This window comes from Chenopodium album, chromosome 10, assembly GCF_948465745.1.
Source record: "Chenopodium album chromosome 10, dcCheAlbu1.1, whole genome shotgun sequence".
In the NCBI taxonomy this organism is placed as follows: domain Eukaryota; kingdom Viridiplantae; phylum Streptophyta; class Magnoliopsida; order Caryophyllales; family Amaranthaceae; genus Chenopodium; species Chenopodium album.
Window position 1 is genome coordinate 21,356,574 of NC_137843.1, and position 22,283 is coordinate 21,378,856.

At 34.2% G+C, this 22,283-nt stretch overlaps 1 protein-coding gene across 1 annotated transcript in view; it reads right to left on the bottom strand.

The window, feature by feature from the left end:
- Positions 1 to 3,028: 3,028 nt before the first annotated feature.
- Positions 3,029 to 22,283, bottom strand: part of LOC145563786 (ATP-dependent DNA helicase homolog RECG1, chloroplastic/mitochondrial-like) — a 29,170-nt gene continuing 9,915 nt past the window's right edge. The window contains exons 7-16 of the mRNA XM_081624213.1: positions 18,313 to 18,394; positions 17,079 to 17,168; positions 16,222 to 16,455; positions 13,974 to 14,045; positions 13,417 to 13,566; positions 13,199 to 13,342; positions 9,540 to 9,698; positions 6,908 to 6,991; positions 3,756 to 4,328; positions 3,029 to 3,390 (exon numbers count right to left, since the gene is read on the bottom strand). Coding sequence (XP_081480339.1) covers positions 3,298 to 3,390; positions 3,756 to 4,328; positions 6,908 to 6,991; positions 9,540 to 9,698; positions 13,199 to 13,342; positions 13,417 to 13,566; positions 13,974 to 14,045; positions 16,222 to 16,455; positions 17,079 to 17,168; positions 18,313 to 18,394 — 1,681 coding nt within the window. The 3' untranslated portion in view covers positions 3,029 to 3,297. The remainder of the gene's footprint in view (positions 3,391 to 3,755; positions 4,329 to 6,907; positions 6,992 to 9,539; positions 9,699 to 13,198; positions 13,343 to 13,416; positions 13,567 to 13,973; positions 14,046 to 16,221; positions 16,456 to 17,078; positions 17,169 to 18,312; positions 18,395 to 22,283) is intronic.

The window sequence follows — 22,283 nt, forward strand, 5'->3', positions numbered from 1 at the left end:
AAGGGAAGGAAGCTAGAGCAAAAGAGTCGCCAACAAGTTTTAGGGGCTTGTAAACCATTCACGATCATAGAGATCGCTAACTCCATAGTGGTCCTGAACCATGACTGGATGTTTGGGGATGAAAGTACAAATCCAACTTAAAAGAGATTGAACCTACCTGCCCTAAATAGGCCTCTACTTTGTTCTTCTCATATTCATGTGCGCTTTCTAATTAACATACAATCAATATATTAATCCTAAACCTGTTTAATCTATGTTGGTTGATTATTAATGCACAAATAAATCTATTATTGGCGATCACCTGAATTAAAATCATATTAGCCTAAATAAAATTATTAATTATCTTATTAAGCGTGTTTCAAGTACAAATTCCCTTTAAACCTGCAAGAGAGGGCGTGATCAAGCAATAACAATAAACATAATATCATTGATACAACAAATCATCATCATAATAATAATCTCATAAAAGCATAATAATATTAGCAAAATCCTAGGCATGATACTAACATGATTAATAACAAATCCTAACATGTCACTAAATAATAAAAATCAAAGCTTTATCCCTAACATGATACTAGAAAGATACATGATATTAGAAATATTAGTTAACTCCCTAAACATGATACTAGAAATTAAAATAATATTCTAAGCATGATTCCTAAACAAATAGAGCAATTAGATTACTCACTTTGATGCCTCGTACCTCTTTCTATCAAAACAAAACACACATTAGTAACTTCAATGAAAATATTAAATCAAACAATAAAAGTAATAATATTAATTGAAATTAGATTTGGGACCAAACCCTCAGAACTATTAACCTTTCACATCTAGGTCTAAGGCAACTTCGAACTTGGCTAGGTATATCTAAGTCTCGTGAATGAGGAATGTTGTATTTTGAAAAGGGTGTAGAAAGGCTTAGAGAGAGAAAGAAAGAATAAGTTTCTAGCTTTGAGAGAGAAAGAAAAGATGATTTGCAAACAAAGAAAAACGACCCTATTTATAGAGAAAAATCGACCGTAAACGATAGAAAAGAGTCAGAATTTGACACGGAGTAAAACCAGCACCATCGCGACGCGACAGGGCTATCGCGACGCGATAGCTCCATCGCGTGGTGAGAAGGCCACCGCGGCGCGATAGACCTATCGCGGCACGATGGTTGCTGCATGATAAGATTTCTGTACAGAGTCCTTCTCCTAATCTAATTAGGTTACTTGGAGTCCGTACTTATCTTTAATTAAACCGAATTTAATCTTTTAAAACACTTGTTTTATTCCAATTAAAATCCTTATCTTTTTATAATCAAATAATTATAATTAATAATCCTATTTCCATTAGAACTCAAAATAACCTTCTAGAAGATTCTAGAAGACTAAGAATAATCCTAATGACTTTAAGAATATAATTAAATTAATGGACCTTCCACATGATCATTGGGTCGCCCATAAAACTCATTTAGGATCCAGTTTAGTATTTTGACCATAACTTTCTCGTTATAACTCGAAATTGGGCTTATAATATATCGTTGGAAAGATCTTTTCAAACCCCATCCGACTACACAATCATTGGACCCAGATTATGGACCAAACTAAATTGGATTGGACATTTATCATAAATAGAATACGAAATGAATGATTTTCGAAAACAAAAATGAATTATTTTTACTAAAACATTTTAGAAAACAGAAGAAATCACGAGATTCTTCAACATTTCACCTCGTTCAATATTCAATGACGTGAAAAGTACTCATCATTGGATTTAGTTTTTGGGGAGACACAATCAAACGTCTACAATAGTATTTGATAGAGGATATCATCATATAGCCAATAGAGGATATCGTCCAGCCTATAAATGAAATCATAAACACAATTATAAATGATATCATATAGCCACTAGAAGATATCGTCCAACCTATAGATGATATCATAGACACAATTATAAATGATATCATATAGCCAATAGAGGATATCATCTAGCCAATAAAAGATATCATTTATAAACGATATCATATGGCCAATGGATAATATCATCCAGCCAATAAAGATATCATAAACACAATTATAAATGATATCATTTATCTAATAGAGGATATCATCCAGTTTATAGATGATATCATATACACAATAGATGATATCATCTAACTTATATCATAGAACCAATAGAGGATATCATTCAACTTATAGCAGATACCATAAAAACAATAAAGGAATCAATAGAGGAGATATCATCCATTATATAGATAATATTGTAGACACAAGACATGATATCATCCAGCCTTTAGATGATATCATCTAAACAATGAATGAATAAAATTATACATATTTTATATTAGTAATCTTTATTTTTAAAATAAACAAACACAATAATTGTCTTCCTACCATTGAATGTCAACTATGGCAGAATAACCATTGAAGGTCCCGTACTAAGCTTATGGGTATAAGCTAACATGCTCATTTCTCAACCAAAATATGCATTTGTTATCAAAACGCTCACAATTCAACATACAATCACATAGGATGTCAAAAAAAAAAAAAAAAAAAAAATTCAACAAATAAACATCACACAAGAAAGCCAAAAATCGATTTTTTTGGGTATTTTTCAAAATATCTGAAAATGTCAAGCAATTATCAAGCCAAATCAAGCATAAATCATAGACAAATATAATCAATACAGCAAATGTTGGTGTAAAGAGAGCCAATATAGCAAGTGTTGTAGGATTAAGTTGATCCTAGGTTTTGAGTACCACCTCTCAATACTTTAACTAACTCGATCATCTACAAATCAAAGCCTAAATAGATACGGTAGTTACTCTGCTCGCTACGTATTGGGTATGTAGTTTTCATCAGCTTTGAACTGGCTAATCTTCCTCTATCTTCCTTTCAGTTTCAGCTAGTAAGCATTTAAATAAATGGTTTTTCAAAGGAGAGACAAAGAAACTAAATTAGATATCCAAGTTGTTGATGAGGCATACACTACACATATAAACTAGATTAGGATCTAATATTTCGTCACATTCTACTTGTTACCTTTAATAAAAATTGATATGCAACAGGTAAAAAGGTCCGAGTATATACATGCGAGTCAGTTGCGATATTAATGAACCCTTTAACATCATCAAACCTAGGTGGTTTTTGTATATAAAGGCGGTGTTTGTATATAAAACAACTAATGAGCAAAAACTCCATTCAACCTACTTCTGAAGGAGCAAAAAATGTTCTACCTGAAAGATACAGTGTTACATTTGTGTAATCTTTCAAAGATATCATATACATAGATACAAACTAAATTATATGCACCTTAATCACCTAGGATAGAAAGGGGTAGTCTGATACTAAGCTCAGCTTTAAGCTCAGGGTATTGCTCCAGATTATGAGAGGCGCTTAATATTTTCTGCACAATGGAAATGGGAACTGCGTTAAATACTGCAATCAAGCTAAAGTAACTGAGCAGGAGAAAGAATCAGTCTTTTCATATATTATGTACAGAATGTAGTATGTAATAAATTGTCGTAGTAGTATATATGTCATCTTTGTCTTAGTCACGAAAAAATTTAAACACATCACAAATATGTTTGTTACAAACAAAGGTTAGTGCTGGCAGCTTGATATCTGTTTAAGACGTGCAGAATTTAATACGAAGTAGTAATAAGTGACAGGAGACGGATAAGAGTGAGAGGAGACGGATAGGGAGACATGGATGCAAACAACATAAAATATGTCAAATTTTAAAGAGAGAAAATGATGAGAAATATCTACCAGAGCAGCAACGTGAGCATCTTGAATTATAGATCCATCAATTTCCAGTCTAGTAATCGGAAAATCAGGAAGATGTCCTGACTGCTTCTTTCCAAGCAAGTCCCCAGGTCCACGTAGGAAAAGGTCAACTTTTGCCAGGTGAAATCCATCTGCCGACTGCTCCAACACCTTCAAGCGACTCAAACTACTTGCAGCTGATGCAACAAGTACACACGTGGATTTCCTAGCACCACGTCCAACTCGACCTCGAAGCTGGTGCAACTGTGCCATTCCAAATCTTTCAGCATTCATGACGACCATCATGGATGCATCTGGCACATCAATCCCTGTCTCTATAACTTGAGTAGAAAGTAGAATCTGTGTATCTCCATCTCTGAAACATCTTAATGCTTTATCCTTTTCATCACACTTCATTCTTCCATGCAGTAACCCACAGCTATAATTTGGGAATTGGGAACATATAGTGTCAAATTCTCCTGAAGCAGCTCGAAGTTGCGGAAGGTTCTCAGATTGATCAATGATTGGGTATACAACATAAACCTTTCCTCCTTCTTCCAGTTCATGGTGCATCATCTACTTGCAGAGAAAAGAGAGAAAAGAATAAATCATCTCGAATATGAAGCTTTTACATCCAGCTTGGGATGAAATTAAAGAAAAAAGGTTACAGGTTCACAGTTGATCATGCCATTTAACATTTCTAACCCATACATGTGCCTCTTATCAGTGGAAAGCCCACAGGCATAGCAACTGATAATATAAATGCTACTATGTCGCAAAATAGGAGTTATTTCAGAGTGAGTTTTTTTTATTTTTTTTTTGAAAAGCCCCTACGAGGGAGGATTATATTACTGAATCATTCAAAGCAAAATTAACAACTGCAATCGGCAAGTTAACATCCCACACTCTTTGCCCCAGCTGCCAAGGTTGGAAGTGGGCCAAATGGTGAGCAACACGATTGCCGCTACGCTTAACAAAAGACCACTAAACATCATCAAAACTAGAACAAGCCTCCCTAATATCATCAATAATTAAATGAAAAGTACTAGGAGAACATAATCAAAATAGGGGTTTGCCTTCCTTGGTAAAAAGGCTTAATACCATGATAGGTTTGGAAGAACGATACAGGAGGAAGGAAGAATGTAGATAGTAACAATAAGTGACTGCGAAAACTAGTCACAAGTAAAAAGGTTGCGAGTAAATTTCAAAAAAATTGACAAACAAATAGAATCAACAGAAGAGTACCATGTCAAGATTTCCAAATAATAAAAATTATAAAGGTATACACAACAAGTTCTGATGTATTCCTGACAACCACAAGTAATCTAAAAAGCACATCGCACCAATTTATATTAATGTGCAGAACTGCAGACTCGCTACTCTTGAGAAAAATCAGTGCCTCAAGGGTCCTCAACATCCGGACTTTATGATTTGTCAAGAATACTAATAGATTCACAATCCAAACTTAGATAAAGTAGTGTTTCCACATCCTATACAATATCAGTATGCTTCTATGATGTGAATCACATTATCTTTAAATTGCTTTCTTATGATCGATGTAATTTTGCTTCACGTCTAATGTGGGTATTACAATATGGGTTTTTATTATATTATTATAAGGGCATTAGGGTTTCTGAGTTTAGTTTAGTCATTTGAGATTTTAATAGAGGCTGAAGTCCAACTTGTTGGATTTGAATGCAAGCAGTAATCTGGCTTGGGCAATAAGAAGTCAGCTTATGAGAGGTTAGTTGGGTCTTATGGTGTAAGTTTACCTTAGCTGTGCGCATACTGGTGCCCTAGGCTGCAATCCATGCCACAAGTTAAACACAAGACTTTATAAGCATCTTGATCCAGAAATTCAAGAGAACCTCAAACCAAGACTTTGCGATCTATTCTACATATTATCCACCAAGAGTAATTGATTAGATTTGTTCCATCTATTCACCTTAGTTTACAGTTCATAAATTTTGATATAAACTATCACTCAACCTTGTTTTAATAACTCTCAATTCCAATTAATTTGATTGGCACACTTCCTTTAATGCCATGAACCCATCCATTACAAATTCTCTATTCCCACTATCCAAAGTTAAGATCCCACATCATCTCTCATTCAATTAAATGATTCATCTACCATCTCACATACATCTACTTTTCAATTTATATATACATCCTCGGTTTCTTTTTAGTTGACATGTTTCTTTAGTCATACTTAATTACTGACAAGCAAAAATTACAAAAAGTTGATATTTTGAAAATATATATCATGACGAATCTAACAAGATCTCATATGACAATATTTTTCATTACCTATAAATCACAAAACACGGTCAAAGGGAAGTATGTGAACAATGCTAAAGTTAAAACGTGTCAAATAAAAAAAGCAAAGGTAGTATGAGATAAGTCAAGTCACATATAACACTGAGCAAACCCTAGGGTGACAATTTATTTGGGACAAAAGGAGTAATATAAATGAATCTCAAAAAAGGCAATGCATAAGGAAGACGAGATGTTCTCACAACAACCCAAAAATAAATAAAATAATTTTGACCTAATCTCTATCCCCTTTGACGCACTTGAAATTCCATCCTCTGTGTCACCCTAGTAATTAAACCTATATTTCAAGGGTAAAACGGTAAAAACAGTTCCAACTACAAAAACACTAAAACAACTTTCATATATAATTCCTTTGTATCTACCCTAGAGCGTGTGGGGAAGCCCTAATTAAAGATTCTAGCAAACTCTCTTAATTATATAGCAATTTTCCTAGACTCGATACTTTTTTTTCTTGTCACCAGAATAAAAGATTAAATTCATATCACTATTTGTCCCAATCCCTATTTTAAAGACTAATCTCATTTACCTTGCAAATAGGATCCCAAAATATTTAAGTATCTGTATTTCTATAATAATTTATGTATTAAAAAAAATGCTATATAAAAATTTACAAGAATAGTAAACAAGAAAATTGGATAGAACAAAAACAGACGTAGGTACAGACCTACGCATGCAATAAAATCCAGTTTGGATAAGTCTATAAAAACTATAAAACACAACCACCACCTTACATCTACATAACAACATATAAATCTTGACTCATGTAACCGGTTAGAACATAAAGCTAAAATTACATAATTACAAAAGAGAGAATATACCTTGTAAACCGTCTCAATACCTTCCTTGTCTCCTTCAACAATACGTGTCTCAATAGGCAATCTTCCAGGAGGCATACCTGTTATCTACCATGAAAAAGTAAGAAGCTATGCTAAAAGTCTTTATTCTAAAGCATTTACACGTAAATTTGAAGATATACTTCCATGATCTGAGTACAAAGAAATTCTATGTTATGCTTGGAGTTGGGACCAACAGAAGAAAAATTAAAACCAGCCGAGCATATCTATTTGAAGATTACTGCATGCAGAAACATAAATTTCCAAGTAAATTAACTTAAAACACAGTACAAAATATGGATTGACAGGCCGGACCTCACTAGCTCCTTTATTCTCAAATCATCGTTTCCTATATGACTATATCTAGATCTCCAATAACCATAATATGAGAAGATAATAAATTTTTTCCTCTCAACCCTAACCTAGAAAGGAAAGAAGAGAACAAAGGAAAAGAGAGAAGACAAAAAGAGCCTATTGCAGGACAGATACTACCTTTGCATTTGTGATGTAAGTGAAGCTGGTGAGTAGAAGAGGGGCAGGGGAAGAAGACAAGCAGAACGTTTAAAGAGATGACAAATTGTTTTTAGAGCCCTAGAGTAGTAAAACAGGTAGAGGATGTTCGGCATTTTCCCTTTTGTTTTAGTTCCATTTCAGGTTAATGGGTGATTAGAGAAGCCTTTTAAGGAGGATGAAGTATATAAAAGGGATCATAATGGACAGATAAAATGTCAAGACATAAGATTTATATTGTTGTCGAACAAAAGTTTAGGTGTGTCGTGACAACATTTTGTTTCAATATGACCTTTTTTCAAGAGTGTTAGAATCTGATCAAGAGTGATTTGATGGCTTCTTGGAAGATATTTCCAGACAATCAGCTTACCAGTGCACCCAAGATTATCTAAACACTGAATGAAGAGGCCTGGATTTGATTGGCAAGCATTCCCAGGTTGTTCAGATTCTCTAAAAAGATGCTTTAGCAAAATCCCTATATTTCTTCTACTCATTGTCCAGCGTGATATAATTGTGGGACAAAGTAGCTTTGTTAGCATCATTGACTAAGGTTGGCTAGCCTTTCAACTACTAAGGTTGGCTAGCCTTTCAACTATTAATTTGCGGGGAGGTACAAAGGAATTGGGCTAACGTAAGGTGCATGCTATTCACTTATCCAAACTTATTTGGCATAAAATGTGCAAATAGAAAGTTCAATGCATGCATTGAAAGCAATGATTTGAACAATCACAATTACTTTTTTTATTTTGAGGAATAACAATGACAAGTACTAGTGTCCCTTTTCTGATGCATTTAATAAGTAGAAAATGAGATGGCAGCTTGACACACACTCGCATGCACACGCGCATGCACATAGGGCCATTTGCGGTGAAACCACAAAATTGCGGTTTGCATTCTTTTTCAAACCACACCAAACCGCACCTCAAAATGCTGTTTGGTGCGGTGCGGTTAAGCTACATTTTATTTTTTAAATTATATTTACAAAAAAACTATTATTTTATTTTGTGATTATTAACTTATAATTGGAGCTGTCAAAATCTGACCCGACCCGAGAACCGACCTGAATCGGCAATGATCTGAACCTGATCTGTACCCGAACAATGGGGTGAAACTAGTGACCTGTAACCCAACCTGAATCGACCTGATGTTAACCGACAATCGATTTGATCCAATATTTTATGACCTAAACCCGAACCTGCATCCGATCTGATAGTATCCATCAACCGATTTAATCCAACCCGACAACAATTCGAACCCGAATTAGTACTCGACCCAATTAGAACCCGAAAACAATTATAACCCAACATAACCTTTTATTGACCCGAGTCATGAAAGGTTTAATAAAATTTTACACACCTTTCGTTCAGCTCGTACAGTTTTGTAAACCCTCAATCCTTAACAAAATATTGGTACAATTTGTTCAGTTTATATACCTTTTGTTCTCTATTACTTCGCATATAGGCTTAATAAAATCTTGATAATATTTGATCAAATTATAAAAGGCGTAATTATATAGGTTCAACTTCACTACATCGATATTTATTCGAATTGAATTTGAACCAAAACCAAGAATGATCTAACTTTAAGATTATCCGACCAAGAACCCGAATGTACCATCTATTAACCCGCCCAAACCCGACTCAACACAACCCGTACCTGAAATTGAACCCGATCTGAATCTGAATTTGACTCGAATCGAACCCAACTTATACCTGAAAAGGTAAACGACCCGAAATAATCTAAACCGAAATTGACCCGACCTGAACCTGATCTGAGGCTAGATTGACCCGACATAACCTGATCCTAATTCAACCTGAAACCTGATTTGACTCCCCGAACCCGACTTGAATACCCAAATTGGTAACTCTACTTATAATTCAAATATTGAACTCTTTTTTTAAGCTTCAATCAGCTAATTGTCAATGATTACACCATATTGGTTTAAGGGTTCAAAGTGCAGTTTGCGGTGCGGTTTAGTCTAAATTTTTTTGGAAACCGCAAACCGCAATTTGGTGAATTTTGGATACCGCACCAATTTGCAGCTTATAGCACACTCTGAACATGCGCGCACACACACATAAACGAAAACAAAACAAAGTCTAGATACCTGTGTTAGGGACACATCTCCATAGAGAACAAAGGCAAGACTCCTTGGAATTGGGGTAGCCGACATTGCAAGAATATGAGGTGCCATCTGGATCTCACTTTTCTGGGTACCACCAAAAGCCGCTGAGCCAATTCCAGACATTGGAGATGCAGAGCATAACTGCAAGTATAACAGTCAAAATCAACCAAAAAAATTGGAAATTGGCCCAACATCCTGAACGCAAGCAAATGTGTGTACAAAAGAATATATGCCGTTGATGACAGTGCATGCAATAGAAAACAAATAGCAACTCTGCAATGACTATTCATATATATTCAGTATTCCAATCCATTCTAATGCCTAAAAATGCATCAAGCACAATACTACGGTATTAACACAGGTTTCAGAATCCGAATTTTTTAAAAACATGAAAATTATGATAAATTGGAGGTATTATAGTCTTTTTTTTTTTTTAAAAAAAAGTTCCTACATATGGAGTAAATCAAAATGAGAAAATTAGGAGAGGTATCAAAGGAGATATTATAATTTGTAATTTTTGAAATCCAGTTTAGAGGGTGTGAACAAAAACTTTGCATTAGTTCAGAATATGCCTTCCCTTCAGAGAATATCATGAGGAAGCTAAGGTCGCAGCTACGTCATTTCCTGTAGGTTTAAAGCATCACAGAATCCAGCTAATCTTTGTCAGTCCGTGAACATGAAGATGGAACTAGAAATGATAGGCTGATGTCTTATGGCCAAATTTGGACTACAGGAGCTAATGCACCTCTTTGAAAGTCGAAAAAAAAAGGTGCTTAGAAACTTCTTAGAAGTACTCTCAGCAGCAGCAGATCTGATTACAATCAGAACAGTGGTTCATTTGATCTGACTGCACTCTACAGGTCTGCAGAAACAAAGCGAGCTAGATAAAGCGTGACTTAGACTTGCCTTACTCAGTAGAATGTCATTTGGACCTCAAGTACATATGTAACAACAACCTACTAAAGCATTCAGGTACTGAGCACAACACTCAGTAGAGACCTGGACGTATTTACGAGAAGTATATTTGGAGAGAGATATTTTGTCAGTCATTTATTTGCAATTAGTGACAATCATTCAAGGTTTTATAACCCAAACCACCCTTACAGCCTTACATACATCAGAATAACTCCAAACATTCCAAGTGATCCAATATATGCACCTTTTGTGTTTTGGTTCTGAATTGATGCTTAAATTCAATTTTCCGCTTCAGACATGTAAGCTGGAAACTTCCGTCCAACAAAGGAACAAGCAGTTGATTGGTTTCTGTCATACATTATCTGAGCTTCTGACCAACTGTATTTTGTTTCTCCTTTATAGATATATAATAATATCCTAGCTTTTGGATTTTATCATGGCTTTATAAATAGAACTATTACAAATTTAAATAAATAAAAAAAAAAAAAAAGTTTCAGACTTAAATACTTTCTCAATGAACTCTAATTTATCAACATCAATAATAAGAGGAGATTATTGTGGCAGAATCAGGTGTAAGATTGAAGATTATTGGTGAAAACTTTAACCAATCCTTGCTCTTAAAATCAGGATGGATTAAGCAAAGCTCATGATATATTAATTTGTATAATAAGCCAAGTCTTGCCTTTAAAGGCTTCTTCAAAGGTAATGCAGGACCACTTGTAGGTTCTAACTTGACTTGCCACACCAACATTTTCAGCTACACCATTTTAAGCTACAAAACTCTCTAGCAGTGAGATACAAATACAGCACATGCAGCTTGAATAACCCCATATGTTAATAAATTGTCTAAATTATGTTTTGCTTCTTTCCTTGAGGCAAGCAAGGAAGCTTTCTCTGGTGATAATTTAATGCAGCTACACACTCTGATGGACAAGCAAGTTCTACCATCTAGCTGAAGATTTTCAAGATACAACAGTATTCCACCATTGGAGTTGCCATAAGAGACACTGATTTTGAGTTTGGTGACATTTATTCATTAATTTTGTTTGTGTATTGATTTGTGTACTGCCTTTGCTTGTTTACCCCTCGATTCAGTTGTTTAAAAAAGATAAAGGGTTATTCTTAACTTTTTTTTTTGAAACTTGTTGTGTCTTGCTTCTATTCTTCGATTCAGTGTCTACTTCAAGTATATAAGCTCTAAATCAAAGATCATATCCAAGAAAGGATATTGTTTGAATGGGCAGATTTCAGCATCACTTTGCTTCAATTGATATATTATAACAAAAAGAGGAGAGATGGCATTCGAGGTATGGATAACAAAAGGAAGAAAGAATCCATATTATTTGAGGTGAATTCTGAAAAATCTTTCACAAAAAGCAACAAATAGAAGAGAGGATCCTTATGAGGGAGAATTACATGTGTACCAAACATAAGAATTAAGAAGAAATTCCAATAATGTGCTATATTTACTCCATAGATGTACGAAAGACTCATAATCAGGAGCTAGCAGAAATACTAAGAAAGCTAACTCTGTGCTTGACTAAACACCCAACAATAGCAACAAAATAGTAGCCGTTCATCACTCTTGTTATACACCAACATCAATTTTCTCAATTCATTTCTATCTAGTGCTACAACCTCCTGCAACCCACTTTCTCCATGTCATTCTGAACTTCTTTTTATCCAAGTTACCTTTGGCATCCATTGACTACTTGATTTCTCTTACTTTCCAAACATTTCTTTGATTTTGGTGAGAAATGTGAACTGCAACTATTGATTCAGAACAAAGGGGGTAATTCTTAAAAGCCAAACTGCCTAACCCATACAGAATGCTCTGTTTGGATACAAGAGTTTCATTTAAAATTCTGGAATTGGGTTAATTCTAGTGTTTGGATGAGTTGAAATTTGAAATCTGAATTTAGTCCAAATTCTAAAACAATAAAGAAAACTTCATAAAACTAAGTATTTGAAATAATTAGTCAAACCATGTCATTTGAAATTCCCTACCTGACCCAGCCCCACTACGGCACTACCCAAGCACTTATCGTATACTTAGTCCTAGTTCATCCCTTTCTTTTTTTTTTTTTTTTTTTTTTTTTTGAAACCTAATTCACCCTTTTCATGAAAACCCCCCTTTTCAACTTACTTTCTCTCTCCTTGATTGACCAGTCTCCATCCTTAACTTTCCTCTACCACCTTCCCCTTTAACGACGGCGGCTTCAACGACGGTTTAACGAAATCCTATGTATAGCAGTGGGTTTCAAGCTACAAAATCTTGTTTTTGGATATAAGATGTGAGTAAGATCTTTGGAATTGATGATGATGAAGGTTATTGTTTTGGTTATTGAAAAATTGTGAATTTTTGTATACTGATTATTAGTTAAATTAATCAATTTGTTATAAAAATTCCAAAGTATTGCCAAACACCATGGATACTTTGAAATTCTGGATTTAAAATTGTTGTTTTCCCAAACAAGTAATTTGGAATTGAAAGCAAGGATTTCAATTTCCAGAATTGAAATACAGAATTTGAAATGAAATCAATGTTTCCAAACACTGCCTTAAGTTATTCTTCCTCAAACCAAGTCACATGGTATAGAGGATACCAAATTACCAAGAATATATGAAACTATCCATTCCACGACAATAATTCATCATGAATAAAACACAATGATATAAAAGCAGTTACAGTTTTTCAAGTTTGGACATAAAAACAAATACTCAACCTTACTATTGAACCTTCCTCTCTGAATTACGCCAAATCGATGTTGCTCATCTATCACCGCAAGTCGCAAAGCCAAAAACTCTACACTTTCAGCTATCAAACTATGGGTTCCGATGACCAAAGAGATAGTCCCAGCTTGGAGTTCCTGCAAGAAACTAGTGAGGACAGTGGCAAGAGTCATAATAGATAATCAAGATTTAGCTTAATATCAAACAGTACATTGCGTATCATCCGTGCTTGTTTAACTGAAGTTGAACCCGTCAAAAGAGCAATGGAAGGTTTGCGATCAGACTCCATTTTCTCTAATAAATTAGATATATCATCATAATGCTGGATAGCGAGCAACTCAGTTGGAACCATATAAGCTGCCTAAACAATAAGATTAAATGAAGTCATTCAGCTAGCTAAATAAAAACTAGATGTCACGAAATGGGCACAATAAAAGCTTGTCAAACATATAGGCATACTTAAATGCATCACAATGGGAATAATGCAGCCACATGTTCCCTTGTGTATTTCATGATGATAACCCACAGCACAATAAGTGTCTTCTTGTCAACATATTTTGACTTATAAAATTTTAAACTAAATAAGCATACATAAAATTGGTTCAGTTAAGATAAGTTCAGATAATATAAGTTTAGATAAAAACATTCAAACAAAATAATTTCTAATAAGTTCAAACCTAATCACAACTTCAGACAAAATAAATAAAGATAAGTTTCGATATATCAAAAGAAGTTGAAGAGCGCACAGTTGTCGTATAACACACTAACCTGATATCCAGAGCCAATGACTTCCATGCATGCCAAAAATGCAACAACTGTTTTTCCACAGCCCACGTCACCCTGAAACAAGTATATAGAAGATCATTCCACTTTTTCTGTTTCTTGATTGGAGAGGGAAAATGGTGTATAGAAAAAGCACCTTAAGAAAAGAGAAACAGAAATAGAGACCATAAAAAAAAAAAAGAAGTGATGGGAAGGACAAGGAAATTTAGCAAGTTCATTGGCTGGTCAGAGTGCAATCGGATAAAACAGGGATCAATCAGATACAGTTCTCTAGAATACAAGGAACTACTAAAGATATAAAGGAGAACCTACTTGGTAACTAGTTGCAAACTCCAGTATCAAATGACAAGGATCAAGATTCAAGAGTATAGCAATACACAAAGTTTTACTCGGGCACTCTAAAACTCAACTCTTTCAAGTTTCCATAGCCACAATTTGCAGATCTGCAAAGTGCATACTTCACCAACTTCAAGCAGAATCAAACAACAAACATAGGATATGTTACGTTGAACACCAGCATAAAAATCCTCTCAAAAGAAGCAACATCCAAACAAATTAATGATTGGCCAGGGATAACATGCTCTACAAGAAGTTGACAGTCGACAAGGTGACTTAGTATCATACATACACTCAATCTTGAACCCAGTAAATGATCCACACACCAGCTCATTTCATATAATTCCACCATTACAACTTCTGCCTGTCTCCTCCACTCCATTATCTGCTTTAAAAAATGTCCCTAAAAATGATTTCCATCATACTAGTTCCACAAGATTGAGCACATAGAGACTTATGATGGGCATGAGGTCCTTCCTCTAGACCACCACTAACCAGCACCCATCACTACACCATATCGAAGTCAAGCTGTCAAATTATTGAATACTTTGTTTGACAAATAATCTACACCATATCAGTCGACATCTATTTTCATATGTTATATGTCTAGTCACCAACTCACCAATCATATTCTGTTAACAATGGGTTATAAGTCTAACTGCCATCAAACTGTCAGTCCTCAACACCTAGAATAGGTTGTCCTTGTCTGGTTATCAAATATCACCATTAAAAATACACCCAGAACCAGCAACCAGCAAGAGTATCTTAGATCTTCTGCTTGTCCGTTATTAACAATTCAAAACCGTACAGATAAGTTGTCGCAATCCTAATAACATGACCCTGCTTACTTAAAATGCCTCTATATTCTAATGCTATCACCTCTGTACGAGACAATTAGCAAAAATAAAATTAAAAACAAAACAAAACTATAAAATAAAAAAAAAATAAAAAAAAAAAAAAAAAAAAAGGCATTTCTTATATACTGCCTTGGGGCTTAGCATTCAAAGAAAATACCATCAGTTAGAAAAGAAAAATGTTCCAAATATCTAAATTTAACTGCATGAAATCTTGACCAAGAACTTTAAACCTTCTAAAAGTTGCACAATTTTGAGAGTGAGAACTGAGAAGTCTGACAATACAAGAGATATGCAATACCCTAAACAGACTTCATAATTTAAAAAGTCCTAAAAAAATTTCTAATTATCTCATAACAGGCATAAAACAATCATTAGGTATCCTATGGGAAACTTTAGTTACCTAGGGGGACAGAGAAAGGAATTCCCACCATTTGGTAGGTAATAGAAAAATTCCCACGTGGTTACACAGAACAATTTTCATGGTATTGTCATCGAAACAACTGCATAAATTTCTACTTCCAGGAAGTTCAACTTCCTATTATGATCATGATTCACCCTAAAATCCACCTGTTACAAAAAAAGCTTCCGATAGGGCATCATTTTGTCATGAGAGGATAATCACCACTTTATGGAACTCCAGAACTTAGCAAGTCAATTTATAAACATAAGGTGCTCCAAAAATATTACTAGCAAGTCCACTTCGCATGCTCATAACATACCAGCAGGTTGATCCCAAATACAAACCAAGGTTATAAATCTCATACATCAATTCAATCCGGATAATGGCCGCGCATACTACTTTCACAGGCAATGCAGATGGTTTGCAAATGCTGTAGCCTAATATCAAGGAATCGATGAGCTCAAAAACCTTTATATTGAGGTCACTACACGGTGGTACGGCAAGATATAACACCCTGCTCCTAATAAATAGTAACAAACCACTAACTACGCTCCTACTACTACAAAAGTACAAAGATAAAAAGCTTGAATACTGAAGACAATTATAAAGAAATTGCAAGCTGAAAGAGAATGCAATGCACCTGCAACAGCCGATTCATGGGAACTGCTTGCTTCAGGTCCCAAATAATCTCTGACACTGCACTTAGTTGACTTTTAGTTAGAGAATATGGAAGTGCATCTATATAACTCTTAGTGAGGTCACACCACTCCTCAGAAAAAATAGAACTTTGCTCTATATTTCTGTATTTTTCAAGCAACCCTTCCTTCTCTATTCTTGATCCAAGACCTTCAAGCAATTGGTACATTCGTCCTAGCTGAAATGAAAGATGAATAAAAGTAAGCTAGCCTTTCACGTCTCAGTATTCTATGAATGAATGTAGATAACAAATAGCTAAGTCATGAAACAAACAAGAAAAAAAATGTTCAAAACCATCCCAATTTTATTAAAAGCCAAGGTAGTGAGCGAGAACAATCTTCTAAAATAATAAACTTAAAGTGTAAAGGTAATTGGAACGGCCTTGGGCTGCTAGATATTGTTCATCAGAGGTCATGAGATCAGGAGTCAAAAAAATATAATGTCAACACGCAGGAAATAGCAGTCTACAGTGGCAAAGTGAGGTCCTTAGGAGTGAACAATAAATGGCAAAATCATTAATTAGAATGGCACTGAGATAGCAGCGCACTAGACATTTTTCATCATCTAACACTGCAAGTGACCATAAGCCATGACAACACAGTCCACAGTAGTAAAGTGAGACCCTTAGGTGTGAACAACTAAATGAAAAACACATGGATATAATAACAGATTGAGCATCTTCATCAAATGATATTGTACATGAGAATCAGCCATGACTAAATCATCATTACCATGGTTTTGCCAAAATAAAGGCAAAGTTGGACCAAAACAAAAATAAAAGCATATACAAAGTGGGAGCACCTGAAGGTAGAAGAACTCATCAAATATTAACCTTCTGCGTGCAAGATCAGCATCATTTAAATCCTTAGGCTGGTGAATCGCAATATATGCCTGTATTCCCATTTACAGATTTAGTAGTAAATAACGCAGATGCAGAACAGGAAATGTAAGTAATAAGACATCCTTAAATTTGAACATTATAGACAGAGAGCACAACATGTATGCATTTTCACTGCCACTTATTAAGGTACACATGGGTGCCACCACCACAAGATCATGAATGCAAATGCAAAATAATTAATCCTAGAGAGCAAGTTAAGGTGAGGAAAAGAGCATGTGCTCAAATGATTTTTAGCTTGCCTATCTCAGTACTTCTCTCCAGGATGATCTGAAGCAATAGTCAGGGTACTAGGCCAGGGTTGCATATGTATTTTCCCTTGTAGTTTGGCTTTGGCATTTCAAGGTGGACTTTCATGTATGCATCTCCTCCAAGTTACAAGAGTGTCCTGATCAATGAACTTTAAGATGGCTAAATGTATACAATAAAAGGATACTATTGCACCTTGCATGAATGTCTTACACTCACAACAGAACCATAGAAAAAAAAAAAAAAAAAAAAAAAAAAAAAAAAAAAAAAAAGAAGCTATTTTTAAGTTCTGTAAAACATGTATGATGCCACGGAAAAAAACACTCAAGGTTCACTAAGGCCTCTAATAATAATTAGAATTAGCATTAAAGACCTTCATATACTTCGTATATAAGAAACCTCTTGGTCTGGTAAGTTAAAGTAGTCAAGTTACTAATTAATGCTCATAATATTAAGATAGGTATTCAGAATGTTGTATCAAGTTTACTAGAATCAGCCCCACTTTTTCTGAGAGCAAGATAGTAAATGGGCCATCCTTCTAATTCTTTTTCATGAGAATAACACCTACGAACTAAAGATATGAAGCATACCCAAAGCTACAGACTTTTATTGCAAAGCTACAAATAAGGCCTTCGTCCCCCCCTCCCATCCAAAATGAAAAATATCAAAAAAAAAGGGTGTCATGTAAAATTTCTCTGATTGATTGTCATGAATTTCATGCTTTTGTTAAAAGTTCACAACAGTAATCTCATTTTCACCAATAAATAAATAAATAAAAAATTGACTGAAAATTAGAATATTCTAGCTTTCAAATTAAAATTAAACAATTCAGCATTTGAATATCGCAAATGGATGACAGTATAGGCATAAAGCTCAAGCTTTGCTTACATCATGGAGCCCCTGAAGTCCAATGTCTATAGTGATATCTTGAGGAATAGGATCAATATTTGTAGGCAATGACTGCAAGGCCCTGAATATTCAGACGGATTGAAACAGTAAGTGCAAAATAAACATAAACATAATAAACAACTGGGAAAGTGCCACACAAACCATGGTGGGCCAGGCAATAAATTAGTCTATTTGCAGAAGCATGGGATTATTACATTATGATGATGAAACACATTTGAGAGGAAATCAACTACTCCTATAAAATTGGTAGCATAAGAATCACAATTTTGGTTATCCAAATGTAGTATATCTTTTATCAATAAAATAAAAAAATAAAAAATTGTGTATCAAATCATAGTACTACTTATGTGATCATTTTAAGGGTTTGGGTGATGGAATTTAGTCACTTGCACTAAAAGCCTACATCAACAATTAACAATTTAACATTAACCAATTCCTTTAAGAGAGGCTCCCACCCTTACAAAGATAAGGTGGGTTAAAATTGCTTATCACTTGGATGTCCGTAGCCCTATAGGCTATGGCCCTGTTTGATAGTAGCGTTTGAGGTAGCGATTAACGTTTTGACTAGTCAAAATACTACTAGAAAAAATTTGAGAGTGTTTGATAAGGCAACGGTTCTAGTAGCGGTTAGCGATAGAGGTAGCGTTTAGGCAGCTTTTCTCAAACGTTAAAAATAGTAGCGTTTAGAAGTAGCGGGTAGCGTTTGACAAATTTTTATTACTTTTTAATTAATATTTATATGAATTTTGATATATTTTAAAATTGCAACCGCTACTTTTGCCAAACGCTCATACTATTAACCGTTACCTTCAGAGCTAACCTCTACCCACTACTAATTGACAGCTACTCGCTACCTTAACAGCTACGCGCTATTCGACCGTTAAAAGCTACCTGCTACCGCTACTTTTGCCAAACAGGACCTATACCTACAATAACAAAGAGGATATTTCCCATAGGCCCTTGATCAAACATAAATAGTTTCATTTGCTATTTTGAGTTAGCCCCAGATTCAAAGTCAAGTATAGTGAACTTTAGCTACATTTGAAATAGACGTGATCCCCAGCAGGCTGTAGCTCCCTAGCACAAATTGAATGATACATACTCCCTCTATTCTTAATTAATTGCAAACAATGCTATTTTTAGGAAAGTTTCACAATTTTTGCAACAATTCTACTTTAGGATGTGTTCATACTATAAGTTACACCCTTTCTCAACTCTCAATTATTTACCTCTATTTCTCTCTCTACAAGATGTAGCTCCCTAGCACAAATTGAATGATACATATCTCCTCTATTCTTAATCAATTGCAACAATGCTATTTTTGGAAGTTTCACAATTTTTGCAACAATTCTTTTTTATGACATGTTCACACTATAAGTTACACCCTTTTTCAACTCACATATTTACCTTTATTTCTCCTCTTCTATTTCTAATCACAAGGAGTCTTTTGGTCCAAACTCCTCCATTTACGTTTTTCTTTATAAATTTCTGTAACCCTATCCATCTGTTATTGTTGCAATTATTTAAAATCAAAGGAAGTACCCTTTCCTAAATATATTCACAAATACTGTGTGACCTATTATGATCTGAAGGTGAGAATAGCATGACTCAGAGAGTTACTTTGGCAAGAAAACTCATTGTAGCTCTGCTCTTACATTAACAAGCTAAAAGGCACATGCTACGTGTGTACAATATAAAATTCTTATACTGTACACGCGTAGCGTGTGCCTCTTAGCTTGTGTATGATTAAAGAGAGTAGTTTTTTTTTTTTTTAAAAAAAAAAAAGCAGTTTTATATATATATATAAGCTAAACTTTTAACCAGTCAGCGACACTTGGCATTTCAACTTTTCGCCAAGTGTCACACCACGTTAGATTTATATAGACTTTATTAGATAAAAAAAAGTTAGTTTAGAATTTTATTTGGATAGAATCTTAGGATAAAATTGTTAGTTTAGAGTTTTATTTTCGATAAAATACCGATATTTCAAATGTATAAATTGAATTATAATTTTATTAAAAAATATATATATTAGGTTGTAATTCTAAAAAATTATCATATAAATTTATTTTTTATATCATAATATTTTTTGGAGCGAAAGAAGTAGTTCAAAGCGTAAAACATACCTTTAAAATATATATTAATCGGTTAAAATAATATACTTCACAATCTAATATAATTTTATTACTAGACCTGTCATTTAGGGTCGGGTCATGAGTCATCTCGGATTGGGTTACTTCAGGTTACGAGTCAAGAAATGTTACACTCTTGCCCAAAGTTTTGGATTCAGGGCAACCCAACAGACTTTGAACATTTATTTTATTTTATTTATTTTTTACTAATTTTTTTTATTTTTTTTAATGTATTAAATCGAACATTTCCACCAATATTATTATTAGTCATTACATGCCTACTAGATAGCAAATCGTCACAAAAGCACATCAATTCCTAACTAATTTTATATCAATGATATATTTTAAAATTTGATGTATATATAAAATTTATTTTAAAATTCAATAAATAACCCGGGCATCGAATGAGGCACAAAACTAGTATATATATATATATATATATATATATATATATATATATATATATATATTATTTTTATTTTTTTTTTGTTAAAAAGAAGTTTTTATTGGTGGTTTTTTTTTTTTGGTGTGGCATAAATAACTGTTTTAAGGGTAATTTTTTTTTAAAACATGAATAATGGATAGTTATTACAGGAAAAATATTTAATATTTAATTGTGCAAAAAAGATATGTAATTTTGCATTTCCGGAGGGGTATTTTGGGAAATGTCAATTTTATCAACCAAAATGCCTTTTCTCTTGATATAGTACTATAGATAGGTTATTACCAGATGGAAGCTCACAGTTTCCAAGTTTTCTCACAAAACTGAATGTACTTTACAAAGCCTAGGGTTAAAAAGGATATTAAATTTTCCAAATAAAATTATAGAATCTAGGCAAGGAGGAAAAAAAAAAAAAAAACCCTATTACGACAAGTTCCATGAAATACTTTGGATAGAAGAAAATTTCATTGATTCAAGGGTAAATACATCAAAACTTAATATGCAACGTGATTGGCATTAGATAATTAGAGGGATTTTAGTCTCCCATACTCAAGATCACCACCCTTTCTATCCCGGGTGTACTAGACTGTTCAAAATTTATATTGATTTTATACATTACCAGTAAAAACTAATTTACCTTCACAAACTTCCAGCACTTAAATCCCAACTCTAGAAAACTCAAATCGAAAGTGACAACTAAGGGATATTGGAGTATTTAGCAGCACTAACAAAGCACAAAAACCACTTCTTTTTGTAACACTTCGGGTCAACATGAGCCCACTAGTAGATATTGTCCTCTCTAGGCCTAGCCCGCAAGGATTTGCTTTGGTGCTAGATAGAAATCCTACCCAAAAAGCCTCTGCTAGGTTAAGATATCAACCCACATATAAGAATGCTTTCTTCTCCGTAACTTCTGATCTAAGAGCGCCATAGGGAGCTTCTCCCCTCCTTTAAGTAGCCTGTTTCCTAAAGCCACAACAAGACACCGAAATGGGCCTCGACTTTGATACCATCTTATACACCCCAATCAACATGAGCCTACTAGTAGATGTTGTCCTCTCCGCAAGTGGTATAAGACAAAAGACCTACCCAAAAGGCCTCTAATATGTTAAGGTATCAATCCCCATATAAGGAATGCTTCTTCTCCTCTATGGGAGCGTCATAGCCATATGCATCTTATTTTTCTCAAAAATTTGTAGGTTTAGATGGTAAATTACTCAAAAATTAAACAACAAATAACATGTCCCTTAATTTTATACAGTACAAGATTCACTAGGATGATGAGGCCCCAAGAGCAATCATTTATAAATTATTAAGTATGCTTAAACCTATGATTTTTGGACTCAAATACTTGTGTCAAGCACATGTATGTGTCC